Source organism: Tamandua tetradactyla, chromosome 8 (assembly GCF_023851605.1).
Source record: "Tamandua tetradactyla isolate mTamTet1 chromosome 8, mTamTet1.pri, whole genome shotgun sequence".
Taxonomy (NCBI): domain Eukaryota; kingdom Metazoa; phylum Chordata; class Mammalia; order Pilosa; family Myrmecophagidae; genus Tamandua; species Tamandua tetradactyla.
The window spans coordinates 21,298,550-21,323,148 of NC_135334.1; the positions used below are offsets into that span (position 1 = coordinate 21,298,550).

The window sequence follows — 24,599 nt, forward strand, 5'->3', positions numbered from 1 at the left end:
GATTTCTCTATAACCACTGGTGGTGAGGACCCTTTCAAAATGGAAACATTTTGGCTTACCGCAAAGAGGATAGGAGAGGCCAGGAGAAACAAGTTACTAGAGCCCTCCTCAGACCAGGTTCTCACTGGAGGTAGGAGCTGCCCTGTGCACTTTTGTCATCTCCCACTGAGGACCAGATGAGGTGATGTCCAGGGCAGGGTCTCAAATCTAACCTGCTGCTGATTCCCAGCTCTGTCTTTAGTACTTAACCTGTAGTGCTCTCATCCCCATGGCAACAAGTTCAGGCGCTACACGGAGCCAAGCACAAACAGGCCTGGCCCAGTGTTTCTTTGTCCATCAAGCTTTGCCTCCTAGCAACTTGGATTTCTTCCCCCGCCTCGTGCTGGCGGTCCAGCAGAGCTCCCTGGGGGCTGTTGTGTGACCTCTTTCTGGACCCTGCTGCCTCATCTATGAATTCAGTAGATTGGGCTAGCGGGTCTTAAAAGTGATTTACATACCTTTGGTTCTCTGATTCCAGTTTGAAGAGTTAGCATATTTTTTAAAAAGTAACCAGTGCTCAGGTAACGTTTGTTTACTACTTTCTGTAAAGCCTTAGGGTGAGGGCTACAGAGGTTCCTGTTTTTGCCAGTGAGGCCACAGGCTTGCTCAAGCCCACGTTACTAGTGGCAGATGGAAAGAGTGTACTACTCTTTCCATCTTAGTACACTGCTTTTGGTTGAATAATTGACCACATTCTACGGGACTTGCAGCAAATGTTCCAACCCTGTGTCTCTTAGGAGCCGAGCTGAGCAGCAGTATAACAGGGGCCCCCCTGACTCTGCCTTCTTGCACACACCCAAGAGCAAAACCATCCATGATCCTGACCCCCGGTAGTTCTGGGCTGGGCACCTCTTTGCGAACTCCCACCCCCCTTCCGTGCTCATCCCCACTCAGGCAGAAACAAACACCTATGCGGGGTATGCAGGGTACAGAAGGAAGCAGCAGAAAGAGACTAGCATTTATCATCCAAGCAAATTATTTAATCTCTCTGGGCCTCAAATTTCTCATCTGTAATCCAGGCATAACGATCCCACTCGAAGTGAGTGCCAAGGAAGAACCATGAAGTGCCTGACACATCGTGGGTGCAGCACTCAAAAAATGTCCATTTCCTCCCCACCCCACCCCAATTTCCAAGACTGCCCCACCAAAGCTCCATTGGGATTCTCTCAGTGAATGGGCCTCAGCAAATGCTTAATTCTTCTAGCCTCTCAGGCTGCATCTGCCTTCTTCTCCAAAAAGATATTTGATAAAGGCTTAGGAACACAGAGTAAGTATAGCATTGCCCAAACTAAACAGAATGAGTGAGGTAGAACCACGGAAGGGGTGTTCCAAAGCCAAGGGCTGAGCTCTCATTATTTCCCTGACATTTAGGGTATCCTGCTTCTGGAACTAGTGGTGAGTTGGCTGGAATTAAGCACCAGCCTTTCAGGCCCCTAGAGGCTGGGGAAGCTCCAGGAACCAGGGGATGAGGGTCAGCACTGGGTGGCAGTGAGCAAGGAGGGGAGGAAGGATTTGAGAGATGTGACCAGAAAAACCCAGGCCCTAATGCACACTTCTACAGCACTGGTCTCGGGAGCAAGGGAAAGGGAAGGCATACTGGACAAGAGGTAGAGCCCAGGCAAAGGCTGAGAGATGGGTGAGCCCAGTGTGTTCCAGGGGCAATGAAGAAATTAGTCTGCCCACAGTGAAAATCTGAGCTGGAGAACTAGCAGGAGGGAAAGCAGGAGAGCTGGAGTCTATAACCTTATAGCTGACCTTAGGCTGGTCTCACCCTACCTGGGGCACAAGAGCCACAGTGCAGTCAGGACAGAGAACCAGAGATGGGACATGTGTGCATGGTGCACAGTGTGTGTAGGGCCACAGGGGTCCATACTTTCAAGAATAAAAACAGAAGCCCAATGGGGCCTGAAGGAAGGAAGAAAAAGCCTAAGAGGCACTGTTTCAATTTGCTGAAGCTACTGGAATGCAGCAGAGCAGAAATAGAGTGGCTTTTACAGTTCTAGGGCCATGAAAATGTCCAAATTAAGGCATCAAGAGGAAGATGTCTTCTCAGAGGAAAAGCTGCTGGCACCCGGTATTCCCCTGTCACAAGGGAAGGTACACGGCAACGTCTGCTGGCCCTTCTCTCCTGGGTTGGTTTCGGTGGCTCTCTCTGCTGCTGTGGTTCCTTCTTACTTCTCCCAGGGTGTTTTCTCTCTCTCCAGAACATCTCTGTGTGTTTTTTCTGTCTTTTATTCTTTTCATAGAAGACTCCAGTAAAAGGCTTAAGGCCCACCTTGAATTGGGTGGGTCACATCTCCATGGAAACAATGTAATCAAAACGTCCCATCCACAATAGGTCTGCACCCACAGGGGTGGATAAAAGAACACAGGCTTTTCTGGGGTATGTAACAGATTGAAACCAGCCCTGGCAGCCAAAGTAGAAATAAGGTAACTAGGGCTGGAGTCCCCTTACTGGACCTCTCGCCCACCCAGGGCGTCCTCCTGTACAGTCGGGTTCCAGCAAATGCTTCCTAGCTGGTGTCCTTGCCCGCAGGCCCTTCTACCCCCAAACCATTTGTGCTGTGGGGTGAGTTGCGCCCCCAAAAAGGATATGTTAATGACTTAACCCTTGGTACCTATGACTGTGATTTTTTTTAATTAATCTTTTAATTTAAAAAATATATATAACAACACACACAAACATTCGTAACATATGATCTTTCCAGTCTACATATCAGTAATTCACAATATCATCACATGAGTTGCATATTCATCATCATGATCATTTCTTAGAACATTTGGATCAATTCAGAAAAAGAAAAAACAAAAAAATTCATACATGCCATACCCCTTTCATTGATCACTAGCATCTCAATCTTCTAAATTTATTTTAGCATTTGTTCCCCCTATTATTTATTTTTATGCCATGTTTTACTCATCTGTTGACAAGGTAGATAAAAGGAGCATCAGACACAAGGTTTTCACAATCACACAGTCACATTGTGAAAGCTATATCATTACACAATCATCTTCAAGAAACATGGCTACTGAAACATAGCTCTGCATTTTCAAATAGTACCCTCCAGCCTCTCCATTACATCTTGACTAACAAGTTGATATCTACTTACTGCGTCAGAATAACCTCCAGGATAACCTCTCGACTCTGTTTGGAATCTCTCAACCATTGATACTTTATTTTGTCTCATTTCACTCTTCCCCCTTTTGGTCGAGAAGTTTTTCTCAATCCCTTGATGCTGAGTCCCAGCTCATTCTAGGATTTCTGTCCCACGTTGCCAGGAAGGTCCACACCCCTGGGGGTCATGTCCCAAGTAGATAGGGGGAGGGCAGTGAGTTTACTTGTGTTGGCTAGAGAGAGAGGCCACATCTGGGCAACAAAAGAGGTTCTCTTGGGGGTGACTGTTAGACCTAATTTTAAGTAGGCTTGACTTGTCCTTTGTGGGGTTATGTTTCATATGAACAAACCCCAAGATTGAGGGCTTAGCCTATTGCTTTGGTTGTCCCCACTGCTTGTGAGAATATCAAGAATTCTCCACTCGGGGAAGTTGCATTTTCCCCCTTTCTCACCATTCCCCCAAGGGGACTTTGCAAATACTTTTTTACTCACTATTCAAATCACTCTGGTATTTATTGGGGCATCATTCTGGACAAACCTACAAAACCTTATGCCCTACTCAAGGTTCCATGTACTTATGGTGTTCAATTAAGCTGTCCACATAAATTATATTAGGAACTGCACTAGAATGTCTGTGGTTTTATTTGGAAATAGTATATTGGCAGATGTGATGAAGTTAAAATGAGGTCACAGGGAATTAAGGTGGGCCCTAATCGAGTGTGACTGGTGTCCTTATAAGAAGAGAAGATACACAGGGGAGGAGACACACATGAAGACAGAGACAGAGACTAGAGAGATGAGATGCCACTACAGGCCACAAAAAGCCAAGGATGGCCAGCCACCAGGAGAGGCTGAGAAGAGTCAAAGGGAGCCTCCCCCAGAACTGCAGAGGGAGTGTGCACCACCAAACCCCTGAGGTCGGACGTCTGGATTCCACAGCTGAGAGAATAAACTTCTATTGTTTTAAGCCACCCAGTCTGTGTACCTGGTTATGGCAGCCCTAGGAAGCTATTCTATAAGTTGTGTAGAAATAACATAGAAAATGTAAAAGAAAGGAAAGGGGAGAAAATACAGAGGGAAGAAAAGGACAAGACAGAGAAAACTGGGGACTTCAACTGTTTTGGTTTGCTAAAGCTACTGGAATGCAATGTACCAGAAAGGAAATAACTTTTAAACAGGGAATTTACTAAGTTGCAAGTTTACAATTCTAAGACTATAAAAATGTCCAAACTAAGGCAGCTAGGGAAAGATATCTTAACTCAAGAAAGTCTGATGGGGGGACTTCCAGGCCAAGATGGCAGCTTACCAATGTGCGCGTTTTAGTTCATCCTCCAGAACAGCTACTAAATAACCAGAAACAGTACAGAACAGCTCCTGGGGCCACGTCAGTGACCAGACACACAGTGTACCCCAGTCTGGACCAGCTGGACTGGCTGTGAGCCCCCCAGAACCATGAGTTCCCCAAGCCGTGGTGGCCAGCGCCCCTCCCCCACAGGCTGCTTCCCAGAGGGGAAAGGAAAGAGACTTTACCAGCAGCAGGCACTAAGTGCAACTAAGCTTCAAGTGTGGAATTAATTCACAAATTCTGACTACTAACAATAGGCCCCCAGCTCAGGTGAACCTGGTCAAAACAGAGGTCACTCATTTTTGCCCTAGCACCAAAGGGGCATGACTGATGGTAAATGTAAAAAAAAAAGAAGGAAACGGAGGTTTTTCTGGCTGTGTTTCTACAAAGGCTTGACTGCCTTTGGATACAGTGGCAGGACTTCTCAGGCTGCAACTGCCCCAGGCATAGGCAGAAACAAGCTCGTTTGAGGGCTTGTCTGGAACCTGTGCCTTACCCAGGGGAGGGGTGAAGTCCAAATCAGGTGGAATCCCTCCCTTAAGGAACTCAGACATCAGGGCTTGGTAATTTGAAGCCATTAAAGCCAGCCTACAACCTCTTCTCTGTCTCCACCATGCCTCCAGCAGGGAGAGTCTGCCAAAGTTAAAGGTACCGCATCATCTTATGCTGATGGGACCTGCAGGCAGACAAGCACCACATACTGGGCAGGATAAGAAAAACAGAGCCCAGAGACTTCACAGGAAAGTCTTTCAACCTGCTGGGTCTCACCCTCAGGGAAAATCGACACAGGTGACTCTGTCCTCCTGATAGGAGGTCAGTTTGGTCTGAGAAAATCCGGCTAGGGTCTATAATAACTAAGTAGACCCACCTAAGGGTGGGGGGAAAAAGGCACCATACAAGCAGGGCAAGAAACAAGAAAACAAGAACTGAAAAATTCTCCTCTATTAAACAAAACCTAAGCTAGAGGTCCAGAAAAAGCTAAACTGAATGTCAAAGAACAGACAAACAACAAATTCATCCAGCAAGAAAACCCTAGGTGAAAGAAGTGAAAGCAATCTCCAGAATAAACTAATCAAGGTAATTAAATGTCTAGACGCCAGCAAAAAATAACAAATCACACTAGAAAAATTGAAGATATGGCCCAGTCAAAGGAACAAACCAACAATTCAAATGACATACAGGAGCTGAAACAATTAATTCAGAATATATGAACAGACATGGAAAACCTCATCAAAAACCAAATCAATGAATTGAGGAAGGATATAAAGAAGGCAAGGAATGAACAAAAAGAAGAAATCAAACGTCTTAAAAAACAAAACAGAACTGATGGGAATGAAAGGCATGGTAGAAGAGATGAAAAAAACAATGGGAACCTACAATGGTAGATTTTGAGAGGCAGAATATAGGATTAGTGAACTGGAGGACGGAACACCTGAAATCCGACAAGCAAAAGAAAACATAGGGAAAAAAATGGAAAAAATACGAGCAGGGACTCAGGGAATTGAATGACAATATGAAGCGCATGAATATATGTGTTTTAGGGTGTCCCAGAAGGAGAAGAGAAGGGAAAAGGAGAAGAAAAACTAGTGGAGGAAATTTTTACTGAAAATTTCCCAACTCTTATGAAAGACTTAAAATTACAGATCCAAGAAGTGCAGTGTACCCCAAAGAGAATAGATCCAAATAGACATACTCCAAGACATTTACTAATCAGAATGTCAGAGGTCAAAGAGAAAGAGAGGATCTTGAAAGCAGCAAGAGAAAAGCAATCCATCACATACAAGGGAAGCCCAATAAGACTATGCATAGATTTTTCAGCAGAAACCATGGAGGGGAGAAGATATATTTAAATTATTAAAAGAGAAAAACTGCCAACCAAGAATTCTATATCCAGCAAAATTGTCCTTCAAAAATGAGGGAGAAATTAAAACATTTTCAGACAAAAAATCACTAAGAGAATTTGTGACCAAGAGACCAGCTCTGCAAGAAATACTAAAGGGAGCACTAGAGACAGATATGAAAAGACAGAAGAGAGAGGTGTGGAGAGAGTGTAGAAAGGGAGACTATGAGTAAAGGCAAAAAGAGAGAAAATTAGAGATAACATATAAAATCCAAAAGGCAAAATGGTAGAAGAAAGTACTACCCGTGCAGTGATGACACTAAATGTTAATGGATTAAACTTGCCAATCCAAAGACATAGACTGGCAGAATGGATTAAAAAAACAGGACCCATCTATATGCCATTTCTACTCAAAGGACACGAGGGCCAGGACACAAATGGACATTTGCACACCAATGTTTATAGCAGCATTATTTACAAGTACCAAGAGATGGGAGCAGCCAAAATGTCCATTAACAGACGGGTGGCTAAACAAACTATGGCATATACATACAATGGAATATTATGCAGCTGTAAGAATAAAGTTACAAAGTATTTAACAACATGGATGGACCTTAAGGACATTATGCTGAGTGAGATTAGCCAAAAATAGAAGGACAAATACTGTATGGTCTCACTGATATGAACTGACATTAGTGAATAAACTTGGAATATTTTGTTGGTAACAGAGACCATCAGGAGATAGAAATAAGGTAAGATATTGGATAATTGGAGCTGAAGGGATAAAAATTGTGCAACAGGACTGAATGTAAAAACTCAGAAATGGACAGCACAATACTACCTAACTGTAATACAATTATGTTAAAACACTGAATGAAGCTGAATGTGAGAATGACAGAGGGAGGAGGGCTGGGGGCATAAATGAAATCACAAAGAAAGATAGACGATAAAGATTGAGATGGTATAATCTAGGAATGCCTAGAGTGCATAATGATAGTGAATAAATGTACAAATTTTAAAAACGTTTTTGCATGAGGAAGAACAAAGGAATGTCATTACTGCAGGGTGCTGAAAATAAATGGTAATTAATATTTTAAAATTTCAACTTATGTGTGAGACTAAAGCAAAAAATGTTTGGTACAAAATTTATATTTTGACTAGTGCATCTCCTAATATAACTTATGTAGATAGTTGGTTGAAGAACATAAGTACATGGAAGCTTGGGTAGGACATGAGATTTTGTTGGTTTGTCCAGAGTGATGCCCTGATGAATCCCAGAGAGATTCAATCAGTGAGTGGAAAAGCCCCCTTCGGGGAATGGTAAGAAAGGGGGAATATTCAACCTCCCCAGGTTGAATTCTTGATATTCTCACAAGCAGTGTGGACAACCAAAGCTGTAGGCTGGGCCCCCAGTCTTGGGGTTTGTTCATATGAAACTTAACCCCACAAAGGATAGGTCAAATCTACTTAAAATTAGGCCTAAGAGTCACCCCCAAGAGAACCTCTTTTGTTGCTCAGATGTGGCCTCTCTTCCAGCCAACACAGCAAGCAAACTCACCACCCTCCCCCTGTCTACGTGGGACATGACTCCCAGGAGTGTGAACCTTCCTGGCAACATGGGACAGAAATCCTAGAATGAGCTGAAACTCAGCATCAAGGGATTGAGAAAAACTCTAGAATGAACTGAGACCCAGCATCAAGGGACTGAGAAAACCTTCTCGACCAAAAGAGGGAAGAGTGAAATTAGACAAAGTGTCAATGGCTGAGAGACTGATTCCAGAGTTGAGAGGTTATCCTGGAGGTTATTCTTACGCATTAAGTAGATATCACCTTGTTATTCAAGATGTAATGGAGAGGCTGGAGGGAACTGCCTAAAAATGTAGAGCTGTGCTCCAGTATCCATGTTTCTTGAGGATGACTGAATAATGATATAGCTTTCACAATGTGACTGTGATTGTGAAAACCTTGTGCCTGATGCTCCTTTTATCTACCTTGTCAACAGATGAGTAGAACATATGGAATAAAAATAAATAATAGGGGGAACAAATGTTAAAATAAATTTAGTTTGAAATGCTAGTGATTAATGAAAGGGAGGGATAAGGTGTATGGTATGTATAATTTGTTTTTTCTGTTTTTGTTTTATTTTTCTGTTGTCTTTTTATTTCTTTTTCTGAATTGATGCAAATGTTCTAAGAAATGATCATGATGATGAATATGCAACTATGTGATGATATTGTGAATTACTGATTATATATGTAGAACGGAATGAGCATATGTTAAGAATGTTTGTGTTTCTTTCTTGTAATTTTTTTTTTAATTAATAAAAAGAAAAAACAAAGAAAAAGAAAGTCTGATGGGTTCAGAACACCTCTGTCAGCTTGGAAAGCACGTGACAGGCATCTGCTGGGGTTTTGGCTTCTGGTTTTAAACAGCTTCCCTGGGAGGGTGTTTTCTTTCTGCATCTCCAAACATTGGGTCTCATGGTCGCTCCGTCTGCTCTGTCGCTTTGAAGCTTTTTCCAAAAAGATTCCCTCTTAAGGGACTCCAGTAGGTGGGTTAAGACACACCCTGAATGGGCAGAGATACATCTCCATGGAAAACACCTAATCAGAAGGTCCCACCCACAATTGGGTGGTTCACATCTCCATGCAAATAAAAGAGATCCTACCCTGGAATGATACTGAATGAGGATTAAATAACATGGCTTTTCTGGTGTGCAGGACAGTTTCAACCTGGCACACTAACGGATAAGCTTTTGGAATGCAGTCCTGTTCCTTGCTAGCTGCCTGATTTCAGGCAAAGGCACTCAACTTCTAGGGGCTGGTGGTGGATTGAATTGGGTACCCCAGGCTGGACGTGTTTTTGGCCTTGGTCTCCATTCTGGTGGGTGTGGACCCCTTGTGCCATCTTTCAAGGTGTTACTTCAGCTACGGTGTGGCCCAGCTGAACCAGGTCGGGCTTTATCCCGGATCACTGGAATCCTTTACAAGCAGAGTTAAAGTCAGACGGAGAGAAGTCTCAGGAACCACCAGAAGCTGGAAACCAAGAGAACCCAGAAGAGAGAAGCCAGGGCAGGTCCATGTGCCTTGCTACATGACAGAAAAACCAAGGACAGAAGGTCACTGGCAACCAACCCCAGAATGTCACAGTCTTTAGAAGGAAAGCATCACCTTGCTGATGCCTCAAATTTAGACTTCCAGTCCTAAAAACCGGTAGTTAATTAATTCTCATTGTTTAAGCAAACCCATTGTTTGGTGTTCATTTTACCAAGTAGGAAAAAATGGGAATGATCTGGAAAATGGAAACAAAACACCTCCCTTACCTCGCCTTGCAAGACTGTTATGATGACCGAATGAGACCATGGGTTGGGGGGTCTACATTCGATTTCACACTTGCTGTCATCTTAGTTATACCCACCCCCCAACCCTGACCTGGCCCCTTGCAGAGCCTCCCCTCCTTTTCACTGAAACACTTTCAGCACATAGCCAGTTGCAAGAAACAGTGGGTTTCATTGGGGATGATCAAGGGTACCACAGAGCCAAACTAAGGGAAGCAGCACCCCCACTGCTCTCCCTGCCTCAGCCCTTTCCTCCCTTCAAAGAGAGACCACTCCAAGATCCAGTTCTGACCAAGCCATCACCCCACAGACCCACAGTGCCAAGCTCTTCTCCTTCCTAGAATTCCCTACCCAACCCCATGTTCAGCCTATTATATTCCTCTTCAACCCTCCAAACTTCAGAGTAATGAACCACAACTTCCAGGAGGTGTCCCTGGTGCCCTCTCACCATTCCCATGCCCCAGAGGTTGCCTCTCCTTGTTCAGTTTACACTGCATTTGATCTTAGGCCTCATAATCCAGCCAGTTGTCTGCATGCCTGTCCACTAAACCAGCAGTTCTCAAAGGATCCCTTTATACTCTTGAAAGTTCTTGAGAATTCCAAAGAACTTTTGTTTATGTGGGTTGCATTGATCAGCACTTACCACGTTGGAAACTAAAACTGAAAACAATAAAGTCTTTTAGTTCTTTTTAAAATAACAATAATAAGCCCATTATATGTTAACCTAACATTTTTATTTAAAAATAGAACTGTATTTTCTCTCTCTCTATATATATATATAAATATTAGTAGGTAAGTTAAACCATTGTTTTACATTTTTGCAAATCTCTTTAATATTCAGCTTAATAGAAGGCTGCTGGAGTCTCATCTCCTCTGCATTCAATCTGTCACAATAGTCCACATCATGGAACCTCTGGAAAATTGGCCTGTGCATTCATGAATGAAAATGAAAGAAGCAAAAAGTTGATGTCTTAGCATTATTATGAAAATTGACCTGGCAGACCCCCTTCTCAGAGACTTCCAGAAGTCCCCAACCACACTCTGAGAACCACAGCTCTAGGACGTGGGCTGTGTGAGATGGGAAGCCTTGTCTTGGCTGGCCCTCTCAGCCTGGGACCGAGCACGGCACGAGGCACTCTCCCCATAAGTGACCACAATGTCCATAAATGATCTGAGTGGAGCAGCTACCAGGGACACAGCCTTCTGAGCCACCCATCCTTCAGAGCTCAGCTCAAGGCAACTCCCTCCACGACACTGTCCCCACCTCCCCCAGGCTACCTTGACCCCTCCCTGCCAAGTTCTTACACCCAGTGTGAGAGGGAAGCCCATGTTGCTTCCTATTGAAACCGAGCTCGAAGGATATTAAGGAATGATGAGAAAGAAAGAAAGGAAGAACGAAAGAAAGAAAGAAAGACACAGATGGGCTCAGGGGGTCTGAAGCTTGAGTTTACTTCAGACAGACTTCAGACAACTTTATTCTTATCCAGAGCCTACTTTAATACTGCAGGGTGACAAAAGGCATGCATGCATTTCTTGAAAGAACAGAGATCTTATTTTTCGGTGCTCTCTTCCTTCATACTTAACATAACCACTTGGGGTAAACATTCTCTGTCTCCCAGACTGCTCTACATAACAATCTCCACAGTTTACTGCCGCCATCCTGAGGCCAGCTGCTCCCAACAAAACCTGCAGGTCTTGTTTTAACACTTGGCTCCTACATTTCCCCCTTTTTATTTTACAAGCCGAGGTGACCGTGCCTGTCTTAGGTTGCCCTTAGGCTCTGAAGGAAGGGTCTTACCCGTCATCCAGTCAAACTCTCTGACTTTGATTCAGGAGGGAGCCAAGAGTTTTCACAAGAATCACATTGTTAGGGTGGTTGCTTAGTGACAGCGCCTGTCTTAGGTTGCCCTTAGACTCTGAAGGAAGGGTCTTACCCGTCATTGGCTACCAGTCACGCTTTCTGACTTTGATTATTTGTTGTTTAACACAGTGGAGGAGGAAGAGAAAGAGTATAAACAGCCCCAAACCTAACATTTTTTAGCTCTTGGGTAAGTGATTGTGTAACATCACCTCCATAGGCTACATGTAAATTATTCTGAGATAATTCTAATACCCCTTTTTTGTAATTCTAAGATCTCAGGACTTAAACTATCTGAAAGCCCTAAAAGATGCCTTTTTACCTTTTCCCATTCTATTTCAGATAGGTTATATGTTAAAAGGGGGTAATACAAAAACTGCTCTCATTCCATTTACTCTTTAAACTTTGTAAAAAATTTAAATTATGTATTTGATTTCCAATATGAACCAAAGTCATTTCTATATCATTTAGTCTATTATTAATTTGCTCATCAATGAGATTTTCTCTGCCACAGTTCACTGGTGTTTTTCTAACAACGCTGCATCTGTATAGTTTGATGCAATGCAGTTCCAACGACTGCAGCCACTGTGATGCTTCCAGTGATTCCAATGACAGTTGCAATAATGAGTCCAATTAGTCTCTTAGTCCTTTTTAGATATTCTTTTGCCAAATGGATCAGTATATGTGTTTCTGGAGAGGATTGCCAGGATCTTGACCTCTGCACCGGCAGCCAAATACCTCTTCTTTTCCTTGCCGCTACAATCGTCTCATTTTTCTGCAACATAAATGCTTGGAGACAAGTGAATAAAGAACAATTCCCACAATTAGAAGTTTGATTTCTTATATGCATATGAACTTTAACAAATATATATGGATCTCTAATACATATTTGTATATAGTGTTTATGGCTGCTATTTAAAGAGAAGTTATAGTTATTAGAATTGGCTATAGAAATTGGTCTTAGTCCTAGGAAAATTTTCTGTCAGTTTCTTTGACTAATGCTATATTTATCATCCCACGAATTTGGCACAAATCATCTTCCATGAATTAAACCCTGATTTAGCTTGCCTGTCCATATAGTCTCAGTTATCTTCAAGTTAGAGATGGGAGACCCCACAGGGGCTGCATCTCTTACAATTCCATAGAAATCATTAATTATGATAACTGCTCAATCCATATGACATAACTGCCATCCATTCCAACTTTCTTTCCCATCTAACAGGCAAATATCATTTGTTTCCATAGAGTTATGCATACAGGACTTATTAAAATGGAAGAGTTAAATTTGACATTTTTCTTCTTCTTTAAGTAGTTTTGAAAGCCTAGAATCTACTGGACCTGGGAATCCTAAACTAGTATTTAGATATTTTGGTAAAGTTGGATTGGCCCATGTTAGGGCCCACAGCAGAGGTGGGTTAGGAATATAAACCCAATAAGTATGACTATGTCCCTGTCCTTCAGCAATTAAAGTTATATGTCCTATAATAGACATTACCCATTTAGTTATTTTCGTCTGGGTTTTATTCTCTTCGAGGGAATCCAAACTGAGGTTCTGTCGTCTGCAATGACAAGAGCAAAACCCCTACCCCACACCTTTACCATGCCTGGTTTCCATAAATCATCTTTAACATCTTTCCAATAGATTGGCTACAGCTGCAGTTCTGTTTGGGTTGTATCATTTTTCTTTCCCAAATTACTAAAATGTTGTTCTGCAGGAGTCTATGATGAATTATCATAAACGTTTAAAAAATTTAAAGTAAACAGTGGTTTTGCTAATTGATCTTTTGGTGTACATATTTCATAACATCATCCTGATCATCTCCCCCTTTTCGTTTTAAGAGAATAGACTTTAGCGTCCAGTTTGCTCATTTAATAATTCCTTGCCTTGAGGGATTATGAGGAATTCTTGTGATATGAGTAATATTAAAAGTAGTATAAAATTTATGAAATTGTTTTCCTGTATAAGCAGAACCATTGTCCATTTTAATAGATTGAGGGCATCCCATAATAGCAAAAGCATTAAGTAAATGTGATTTAATATGGCAGAAATGCTCTCCAGATTGTGTGGTAGCCCAGATGAAATGAAAACAAGCATCTATGATAACATGTACATATTGCATTTTACCAAAATGTGAAATATGAGTAACATCCATTTGCCATAATTCATTTGCTTTTTGACCTCGAGGATTAATCCCTGATGCAAATGGGAGTGCATTTAAAGGTCCACAGGTTGACAAGTCCTAACAATGTCCTGAGCTTGCTGTTTAGATAAAGATGGAAATTTCTTTCACAGCCCTTTGCTATTGATATGAGTTCATTTGTGAAATGTTGTGGGATTTTGCATTATCCCCACAAGAGTATCTGCTTGCTGATTTTGTAATGACAAAGGATCTGGAAGATTGGTATGAGCTCTTTATATGCATGATAAAAAGGGGAGTAATTCAACTTCGGACTAATGTTTGTAAATGTAAAAACATTCAGAACAATTCATTTCCTTTAAACAAAGAAGCTGTCTCAATGTGAGTAACTGTTTGGCAGACTTATTCCGAATCAGAAACAATATTAAGAGATTGTGGAAAATTTTGCAATACTTGAATTACAGCTATTAATTCAGTGCACTGGGCTGAGGTATAAGGTGTTTTCTAATTTGTTTTCCTCTGGGGTGACATACGCAGCCTGCCCATTTATTTTATCTTCAGTAAAGACAGTAATAGCTAACGGGGAAGCCCGAACTATTTTAGGCAAAATACATTATATTCTTTTTTAAAAATTGTAAAGGTTTTGACATAGCAAATGATTACTAATTTGTCCTTTAAAATCACTTAACATTATTTGTCAAGAGGTATTGAAGATAAATAGATTTCACACACTATGCGATTAATAAATCAGAATCTCCTTGTAAAATATTAAACAGGTTCTGTAACATATAATTAAGAATTCCTAAAGTGGCAGGTAGCAAAAATGAAAGCAGAGTGTCAATAGTGACGTGTACCCATAGTAAGTGATTAGATTTTTTTAATTGAATTCATTGAATTGATTGAAAAGGAATGCAGGAATGTGGATTCTTTATAATGGCTGTGCGTTTTTGCTAATTTTAAATTTATTGTATGCAGTTTTATGAAACTTTTCTACAATAGTGGTCAAATTCCAATTTGCTTACAGGACCGGACACAGTTGGGTCCTCTGGGAACTGGCTAGAGACCAAGAGGAGCTTCCTGGGACTTAGATATCTTTATTAAAGTACACCTCCTTCCGGGAAGATAGCCAGTCCTTCCAGCAAGAGTACACATTTTAACTATTTCTTACCAAGGTCATGCGATAGCAACGTTAGTTGCATGTAATGGCAACATCAGGTGAACAAAAAAAGACTCCACAAGTATATTTTTTCCTTGCATTCAGCCCTCAAATCTGATCTGCTTTCAGTATAAGCCATGGTTATCTTGGGGTAAATTTAGTTTATACATATATAGTTTATATAAACACTGGACAAAGCATTAAATATTTTGGCTTAAAGGAATTTAGGTATTTATATGATTTGAATATTATTTAGTTAGTAATAGATTCATTTATAGTATTACTTAGATTAATAGATTAGGCCACCTGGTTTAGGGCAAGAAAAGAAGTTTTTTGCCAGTATAATGATACCCACGAGAAAATCAGTATTTTTTATACAGATAATAACATGATAAAAGTCAACGTAAGCTATCCTGATAAAACGCATATTCCCTGCCCCTCACATTGATCATCCAGAAAAAAAAAAAAAACCTTTTTATATCTTCATTAGAACAGACTGAGAGTCCAAGAAAACACTGTCATTCCAGGCTCATTAAATCTTTCTTGATTTTGACCATGATCTCCATCCCCGCAACCCCCCAGCAACTATTATATTAAGTTTAGGCTTTGTCCCACACTCCTCTGACCCTGCGACAGTCATTCATTTTATCTTAGGATAAAACTACTCTGTCTTCCTACTAATAAAAATACGTTCCCCACATCCTTCATGCCCGAGCCATCATTCCAAACACACAGTTTACCACACACAATTACCAGCGAAATCAAATGCTAGAATGTCAAATACTTAAAACACTTCAGTTAATGCACATTCAAAACACCAATACGTAGTTTTTAATGAGAATCTTCAGTCTCAAAGTTCCTAAAATATATCTCTTCTTCAAACATGAATAGGAGCTAAACTCATGGCCAGTCTCCAAACCACTGCCTGTTGAGAATTTAAGCCAACAAAAGAAGATGGGGCTATCATTCCCAGTCTCCGTCACAAGACTTTACCTGTAGCATTGGTATAAATCTCATAGAATAATCATTCAGACTAAACAAAGGTAACCTAACAGAACACCTTGAGTCAGAACTACAATCCCGAACCGCATACCGCCCCTTGGGGACCAACCTGCCACAGGAACCATCAATGAGCACTGACCCCCATGTGGTACAGCACCTTTCTCACTGAATACTCTCTGACTCAGGTGTACATGAATCCCTATATAAAGGCCACCCATCAAGAACAAGCCCAGAAACCAATATTTCTTTAGCCTGCCTTGCTAAAGGCATGGCAAAGAAGCAATTTTTAAAATCTATCATCATAAAGCAGTTCTTAGAAATTACAACTGGTGTGGGCAAGCCAGGCTGCAATGACTCCATAGGCTGAACCACAGTATCAACTTTTATCAAATCAGTCTACATTCTCCATTTTCCTGACCTCCTTCCTACAATAAATATTGGAGAATTCCAAGAACCACGAGACTCCTCTAAACATCCTGCTTCAAACTGTTACCAAATCAACCGAGTCAGAGCCTCAAACCTCTCTATAGATAAGGGCCACTGCTCAATCCACAAAGGCCCGCCTGTAGTATTTGTAGTGGGTGTCCCTGGAGCATCTCCTCACTTTATGCTTTAAGAGCTCCCTTATTAGATCCCTGTTTGGGCACCAGTTGCCGAGTCCGGCTCAAGCAACTGTCGAAACAGGGTAAGAAGTGGTAGTGGGAGATTGAGAAGAAACACAACTTAGAGTTTAAGACAAAGCATGAGCCAGGTAGTTCATTGCCTGACTGAACACAATAACCAAATAGAAAGAGGAATATTTTCCCCGTTTTGTTATGTTCACTGCAAAGCCTTCATAACCAATTTCCATTACTTAAGATTTAAAACATTCTGGCCTTAAGGCTGAAACCAACAACAATGTTTTTGAATGAGATCAAATAAGCTTACTAATTCAGATGTTTTAACAGGCACCCCAGTAGCTTTAATACACACACACATACTCCTCCAGCCGTCTATTATGATTGCCCGTTACCCTGATGATCCAAGGAAAATGCTTACTTTACCAATATGACTCGAGTCCTCTTCTGTCGGCTGGACACACGTGCCTCTAATGAGACTTTTCCTTGGTTCCTGAATATTGATTTGGAGTCTTCTTCTTCGAGCCCCACGTTGGGCACCAAATGTTGCTTCCTATTGAAACATTAGGAAGGATATTAAGGAATGATGAGAAAGAAAGAAAGACACAGACGAGCTCAGGGGGTCTGAAGCTTGAGTTTACTTCAGACAGACTTCAGACAACTTTATTCTTATCCAGAGCCTACTTAAATGCTGCAGAGTGACAAAAGGCATGCATGTATTTCTTGAAAGAACAGAGAGCTTATTTTTCAGTGCTCTCTTCTTTCATACTTAACATAACCATTTGGGGTAAACAGACTGCTCTACATAACAATCTCCACAGTTTACTGCCGCCATCCTGAGGCCAGCTGTTCCCAACAAAACCTGCAGGTCTTGTTTTAACACTTGGCTCCTACAACCCCACCCAGTCTCAGTCCAACCACAGTGGGATGTACCTTGAGGCCAGGGGCCACTTCATCCTCTGTGAAGGCACCTTTCTCTTCCACCCCAAAAAAGCACCTTCTAGAAGGGCCAAGCTCTGCTAGCCTCCTCAGCCAAGGCTCCAAGAAAAGGCTTGACCTCCAGACAAAAGCAGCCCAAGGCCATTCAGGCGGTGAAGTGAGAAGAACTTGGGGTTGGGGGGTGTCCTGGGCATAAGGATAGCTGCTTACAGAATCTGTCTCTTTGGTGTCTTCCCCCGCTACTTGTTTCAACATGCCCAGTGCAGGGTGAATACGGCATGTGGAAGACAAATGTGGGCTTTGGATTTACCCCAGCCGGTTACCCCTGTCTCTGTATCTTACTGGCTATGTGATCATGGGAAAGCTTTTCGCCTCTCGGAGCCTTAGCACCATCAACTGTAAAGTGGGTATGCTGCCTCCTGGTGTCATTAAAGGAGAGAAACTGCACATGAGTCAGGCCTCTAGCGCACGGCCAACTCATTCTGCAAATAGTAGCCAGAAACATCGCGCTGCCTCCTCTTCTCCAGCTCTGCCCAATACCCAGCATGGCTAACACAAAACAGATTAACAGTCCCTTTCCTTTCTTCCCTGAGGACAGCTGGGCCAGGATGGGATTTTCCAAGAGAACTTTGCTAAGAGATGAAAGGTGTGAAATAACCCAGCTTGCAGAGTACAGGTCTCCCATCCTGCAACAGCAGGTGGCACCAACTGCTAGACCCCACCCCATTCCCGGGGGAGAGCCCCGCCTGACAGCCTCTGTCCTGGGCCTCAGGCATTTCTCCTCTGTCCTGCAGGAGAAATGGGCCTTTGGCTCCACCAGGCCAGCACAGATTCAGGCAGCCCCCATACACCACTTTTTTCCTGACGATGGCTCATCTCCTTGTCCTGGTGACACAGGTGCTGTGACCGTGGCTGGACCCGGCTAGTACTCAATCACCCCGACAGGGAGAAGTGGTGGGCAGCAGGCTGTGTCCAGGGACACATGGGCCTTGAAGCCGCCAACCCTCTCTACCCAGCTTCTCTCCCTTTCTCAGACCACCCACATACCTGCAGAGTTGCCCCATTGTTCCCCTCCCTCCCACCCCTTGGGGACTCACTCAGTACCTAGGGTGAACGAGCCGGAAGGGGGTGGCAAGCTCCCCAGGTCACATACACCCTCACACACCAGGGCTTCTGGTTTCCTTTGCTGGGTGCTCTCAGTCACTGCCTGTGCCTTTAAGAACTGTCCCCCTGTGCCGGGTCTCGACCTCAGCGCCCTCAGCTGAGTTGGATTAAGGGACCATTTCGTGCCTCTGCGAATTGAATTCCTTCTGACTGCTGTCCCGCCCTCCCACAGAGAGACAGAGTAGCCAGTAGCCTGAACCAGTCTGCCCAGGGCAGCCGGAGAGCCAGGCTGGCCTAGCAGTGTTCCCGTGGGGAGGAGAGGCTGCTCCTTTGATAAGGGCTTTGAGGCCAGGGAGCAGGCCCTGGGTGGGGGCTGTCACTTGAGATTCCAGAAAGCCATGCAGAGCCTTGGGCCATGAAGGACTTCTCAGACAGCATCCTCCGCGTGGAGGCAGCAGAGCTGAGCAAGGTAAGGGTCACGCAGGCCCACTCTCCCGAGACCTAAAAATGCCTGCCTGTGTCTCCTGGACACGCCAGCCAGACAGCGCTGCAGCTGGCCCCTCAGCCCTCATCTCTCCCTTCCAGACTGAGTTCTGCAATCCTGCTTTCGAGCCTGAATCAGTGCCTCCCCGCCCTCTCCCAGCCTTCCCAGAGGATGCGAGCTGCAGCATCCAAGCTCCCTGGCACGGTAACCACCTTGCAGGCCCCTGGGGCTGGGGACAGAGTGAGGGGTGCCCGAGGGGAGGGGTTCAGGCAGATGCCTCTCTCCCTGCCCACAGGCCGGCGTCCCCGAGGGCCGCAGCTGGACTGTCACTTCTCCTGGCTCTGCATCCTCCTGCTTGCCAGCCTGCTGCTCCTGCTGCTCGGGCTGCTGGTGGCCATCATCCTGGCCCGTGAGTCCAGGGGGCCTGCCTGGAAGAAGGGTGGTAGGATGAGACTCTGCGCACCCCTCCACCCCATCCCAGGGGTCCAGCTCCCTCTGAATCCCACTCTTCCATCTCCCTGCCTCCAGAGTTGCAGGCTTCATCCGCATCTGGTGCCTCCCATAGCCCACTGCCTGCCCAAGACCTCAGGACCACCACTGGCACCCCCACCCCCACCATCACCATCTCACAGGCAACTGAGATCCCCAAAGGGCAAGCTGAGGCAGGCCTGAGCCCCACCTCCCAGTCCAGTGAGTACCAGGGCAGGTTTTCCTGGAAAATGGCCCAAGATGATGGGGGAAGGGGAGGCTGGACACACCTTTGAAAGAAAACGACCTCTCTCCTTCTGACCTCTGAACCCTAACCTCCTTCTCTGCAGCCTGTGGGGGGCTCCTTCATGGACCAAGAGGCTTCTTCAGCAGCCCCAACTACCCAGACCCTTACCCACCCAACACCCACTGCGTGTGGCACATCCAGGTAGCCTCGGACCACGCAGTACAGCTCAAGATTGATGCTCTCAGCACAGAACGCGTGGCTTCCTGTCTTTTCGATCGCTTGGAGATTTCTCCTGACCCTGAAGGCCCCCTCCTCAGGTGGGTCCCTCTACTCCCAGGAGATACTGCCCCTGTCCTGCCACCGTACTATTGTTTGGAGGGCAGAACTGGTGAGCTGCAGTGGGAACAGTGGGACTGGAAGAAAACTGAGAGACTTGACCTCTGGGTCCAGCTCTGCCACCACCTTGCTGTGTGACCTTGGGAAGGTCACTTTCCCTCTCTGACCTCAGTTTCCTAATCTGTAAAATGGAGCTCTCACCTGTCTTCCCCATGACCAAATGTAGCAAGGATGAATGTGCAGGTGCTATAGAGGTCAAAGCTCCCCCAGGAAATTCAAGGAGACTTTCTGACCACTGAGCACTGCAGAGCCACTCTGGCTGGCCCTGAGGTCTGACCCTCCATCACCCCCAACCTGGCTTCTCGCAGGGTTTGTGGGAGAGTGCCTCCTCCAACACTCAACACCAATGTCAGCCACCTCCGGGTGGCCTTCATCTCTGACAGCAGTGTGGAAGGATTTGGTTTCCATGCACGGTACCAGGCTGTGGAGTCTGGCCATGGTAAGCTCTCCCCACTGGGTCCCTACCTACTTGTTAAGTGTCCACTTCCGTCCCTACCACTGGCAAAAGGGGTGGAGACTCTGAGGGGTTCTGAATCGGGGTGCTCGCCCCCAGGGAGCTGTGCACATGATGAGTTCCTCTGTGACCAGTTTCTCTGCCTGCTGCTGGACTCGGTGTGTGATGGCTTTGCCAACTGTGCCGATGGCAGCGATGAGGCCAACTGCAGTGCCAAGTTCTCAGGTATGGCAGGGCCCCTGCGGGGCACAGGGCAGGCACTGTCTTCAGGCCTCTGGTCTGGGTTCAGGCCAGGCTCCTAGCTCTGGCCCAGCCCCCAACCTCAGCGCCCCCACCAGCGCTCCCTGCCCGGCCATTCTTCTGCCCCAGAGCTTGTTTCCCCAGGGGCATGACTCCAACTCTCGCTGCCAGCCCCAGTTGGGTGGAGACTCCGATCCCGGCCAGCTCACGTGCCCCTCTTCCTCCGTACAGGGTGTGGGGGGAATTTAACTGGGCTCCAGGGCACCTTCTCCACTCCCGACGACCTGCAGCTGTACACTCACCAACAGGTAAGCGCAACGCTCTTACATGAGAAAGTAAGAGCACACCTGGGCATACCTGGGCACCCAGGTCAGCTGACTGTAACAACATGGTAGACACTGTCTTGTACTTGGGAAGCTCATTGACCAAACAGGCAGGAAGGAAGCTGTATCAAGTACCTACTTTGTCCAGATGTTCCTGCTCTGGAAAGACTTATCTCTGAGACCAAAGAAGTTAAAGGGCACACCAACAATGAAAGCTGGGTGGGCAGTGCCCATCCATTCCCTGCCTGGCTGGGGAAGGCGTCTTCTCTGTAGCTCAGCCTGGATCCCCAGATTGGGACCGGGGAAGGCACCTGAGAGTTACTCCATCTGTACCTCCTCCCCCAGCTCTGCGTGTGGCATATCTCTGTGCCTGCTGGGTATGGCGTAGAACTGCAATTCCACAACTTCAGCCTGGAAGCTCAGGATGAGTGCAAGCTTGACTACGTGGAGGTGTATGAGACCAGCAACTCAGGGGCCCTCAGCCTTCTGGGCAGGTATAGAAGGAGCCAGGGACAGAGGTCAGCTCCATGCTCCACAGTCTGGTGTATATGGCTTTGCATACACTGGCCCCTACATATTCCCCAGCTTTACTTGCTTTTGCAACTCCAAGCCAGAGGGTTCTTCACCATCATCCTAAAAGAGGCTTGAATTTGTACAACTCAAACCTTTGTTGAAAATTTTTACAGCCCCAGAAGGCCCTGTCCCAATCCTCTCCCTATCCCTGTGGGCCCTGCTTCCCAGCCTGCAGTTGTGGGGACTTTTCCATCTCTCCCATGAACCCTCACCAATCTTCCCTATCTCAGAGTGGCTCATCCTCAAGCTGTGTACTTAGTCCTTTGTCTACTGAAGAGCAGACACTGAACTCCTTGAGTTGGTTACTATGTCTCTCCCATCACCTCCAGCATCCCCTCAAGTGCCCAGCCTTTGTGCCCCAGGACAGCTCTCTGCTTTGGGCAGGTTCTGTGGAGCAGAGCCACCACCCCGCCTCAGCTCCTCGCACCGAGAACTGGCTGTACTCTTTAGGACACATCGTGGAGTCAGCAGTGGGGGCTTCACAGCCACCTACCAGGCCCTCAATGCTACGGAAAGTAGGTGCCCCTGGGCAAGTGAATGTAGGCAGGAGAGGCAAGAAAGAGCTCTGGACCCTGTCGGGGCCCCGAGAGGACACGTGGGGATATAGGCATGTGTCAGGGCACTACCATGTCCCCATGTCTGCAGATCCCTGTGGGCCTGGAGAGTTCTCCTGCCAGGATGGAGGGTGTAAGGATCTGCCATGGGTATGTGCCATGTGGAGAGACTGTGCAGATGGCAGCGAGGCAAACAATTGCAGCAGCCCCTTGTTTCCACCCCCAGGTGAGAAGCCTGACCCGGCACCCTGGCAAGCAGGGCTGAGCAGACTGGGCCATACAGCTCATAGAAGGCCTGCTAGCACCCTTCACATCCCAGTACTTCTGGATTTGAAGGAGGGGTGGCCCTCACTGTTCTGATTCTGGGATCACTTCGCCTGAGGCCCACCTGGTGGTGGCAATGGTACTTAGTGCCACCTCCAAGGAAAATAAGAACCTGGGAGTTGATAGCTGGGGCTTCAAGAACCAGACCAAGCTCATCGCACAGTCCCTCTCCACTGTCCACCTCAAGAGATGAAGGTGAAATTTCACACAGGGACCAAGGGCTTCTCCCAGACGCCCAAGTGCTCCCTGAAAATGGTGGTGTCCAGTGTTCCCCAAGATCAGTGATGCTACATGAATGCCAGGCCTGATGAACGAGGCTTGGAGCAGACTCTCAAGGACGATGGGAATCCTTGGCATGTGTAAAGCCTTTCTCCATGGTATCTCCTCGGATTCTCACAACCACCCCCATCTGACCCATATAGAAACAAGGACTCAGAGAGGTTAGGTGATTTGCCCCAAGACACACAGCCAGTGAGTGGCCCAACAGTAACCCACCCCTCCCACCCCTGCAGAGCTGGCATGTGAGCCGATCCGGGTAGAGATGTGCATGGGTCTGAGCTACAACGCCACAGCTTTCCCTAACATCTGGGTGGGCATGGCCACCCAGGAGGAGGTGGTGGAGGTCCTCAGAGGCTACAAGGTACTCTGGGCAGACAGGAGGGATTCTTCCCTCACCCACCAGGAAGGGGAGGAAACTGAGGGCAGAAGCCTGAGGGCAGATCTCCTCTTTCCACAGAGCCTGACCAGTCTACCCTGCTACCAGAATTTCCGGCGGTTTCTTTGCGGGCTGCTTGTGCCCCACTGCACCCCGCTTGGCAGTGTCCTTCCCCCTTGCCGCACTATCTGCCAGGAGGCAGAGCAGCAATGCCAGCCTGGCCTGGCGCTGTTGGGCACTCCCTGGCCATTCAACTGCAACAGGCTGCCCGAGGCAGCTGGCCTGGAGGCTTGTGCCCTGCCCTGACCCTGAAGCTGGTCGCCTGCCCTCTGTCTGCCCATCCTCCTCTGCCTATCAGGACGGGCGGGCAGGGGGCAGCATAGGACTCTGCCCATTCTCTCTGGGGCCTCCCAAAGAGGGGGTAAGGAGAAGAGTCTTTAATCCAGGCTAATGCGACCCTCCCAGCCACCTTCCTGTTTCTTTACTTGCCTGGCTCCACTCATAGCCTGGACTGTTTCCCGTCTGAGTCTTTGGCCCAGGTTGCCATCTTCTGCCCTCTAGCCCACCTTCCCTTTTTCCATCTGTTTTTGTGGTTGTAGTTTGTTTTTTCAGGTTCTCATCATCCCCTCTTATGATTTTTTCATTTATTCACCAAAAATGAACAGAGCACCTACTATATGGCAGGCCCTATCCTAAGCCCAACGTTCTATGTGCTTCCGGAACTCTCCACCCTTACCTCTCTGCTTATATTTCTCCCCAGGATAAGAGTCACCTCCTTGCCGTCTGTCTCTGCACCGTCTCTCCTTCCAGGTCCTTGAGGCGCCCTGAGTGCCTCTCACGGTTCTGCCTCTTGGTGCCCGGATCAAGTCTCTTCCCTCCTCCTTTCTCCCCCCCCAACTTTGGCCGGTCGCCGGGCGACACCACGAGTTATTTCCCTGCTATTTCCCGACCCGGAGCTCTTGGCCCTCGAACAACTGGTTTCCTCTTGAAGTCTGGGAGGAACGGAGCGGGGCGGGCAGAGAACGAACCAGGACCAGTGGGGCGGCGAGGGCAGGGGTGTCCGGCCCGGGACAGGCCCTGGGGCGGGAGCCAACTGGAGAGTCTGGAGTAGGGAGCGCCCGGTAGGAGGCCATAGAGCGAGCGAGCAGCCCCGGGAGCCAGGAGGGGGTGAGTGTGGAGGAGGGGAATGGAGGTGGGGGAGGGGACTGTGGGAAAGGCTGGGCGCGGGCCCGGCCGCTCCCGACCCACGAGGCGGGCTCTCGGGGTCCTCGGGTCTGGTGGCGCCCTCCATCCCCACCCCCCCCCCACACACACACACACAGCGCCCCGCCTCGTTCCCCCGCGGCCTCTCAGGGAGATGGCAGTGGGGCGGGCACCGACTCAGCCGCGCT

The 24,599-nt window shown here is 46.4% G+C and overlaps 1 protein-coding gene and 1 long non-coding RNA gene across 3 annotated transcripts; one reads left to right on the plus strand and one right to left on the minus strand.

The window, feature by feature from the left end:
- Positions 1–11,096: 11,096 nt before the first annotated feature.
- On the minus strand, positions 11,097–24,471 carry LOC143644121 (uncharacterized). The gene is made up of 4 exons (XR_013156525.1): positions 23,945–24,471; positions 19,187–19,402; positions 16,869–17,000; positions 11,097–12,323 (listed from the first exon to the last, which is right to left on the minus strand). It is a non-coding gene; the product is annotated as an uncharacterized LOC143644121 (long non-coding RNA).
- Positions 18,667–24,371, plus strand: MFRP (membrane frizzled-related protein). Of its 2 annotated transcripts, none has more exons than XM_077112665.1 (13): positions 18,667–18,959; positions 19,076–19,178; positions 19,270–19,383; positions 19,503–19,664; positions 19,793–20,006; positions 20,394–20,524; positions 20,639–20,764; positions 21,011–21,087; positions 21,448–21,596; positions 22,126–22,190; positions 22,321–22,455; positions 23,066–23,193; positions 23,290–24,371. In XM_077112665.1, the coding sequence occupies exons 1-13, from the start codon at positions 18,906–18,908 to the stop codon at positions 23,512–23,514; spliced, it is 1,683 nt and encodes a 560-aa protein (XP_076968780.1). In that variant the 5' UTR covers positions 18,667–18,905; the 3' UTR covers positions 23,515–24,371. The 2 variants fall into 2 exon arrangements, with proteins under 2 accessions (XP_076968780.1, XP_076968779.1); XM_077112664.1 differs by having other exon boundaries at positions 18,674–18,959; positions 22,060–22,190.
- Positions 24,472–24,599: the final 128 nt, after the last annotated feature.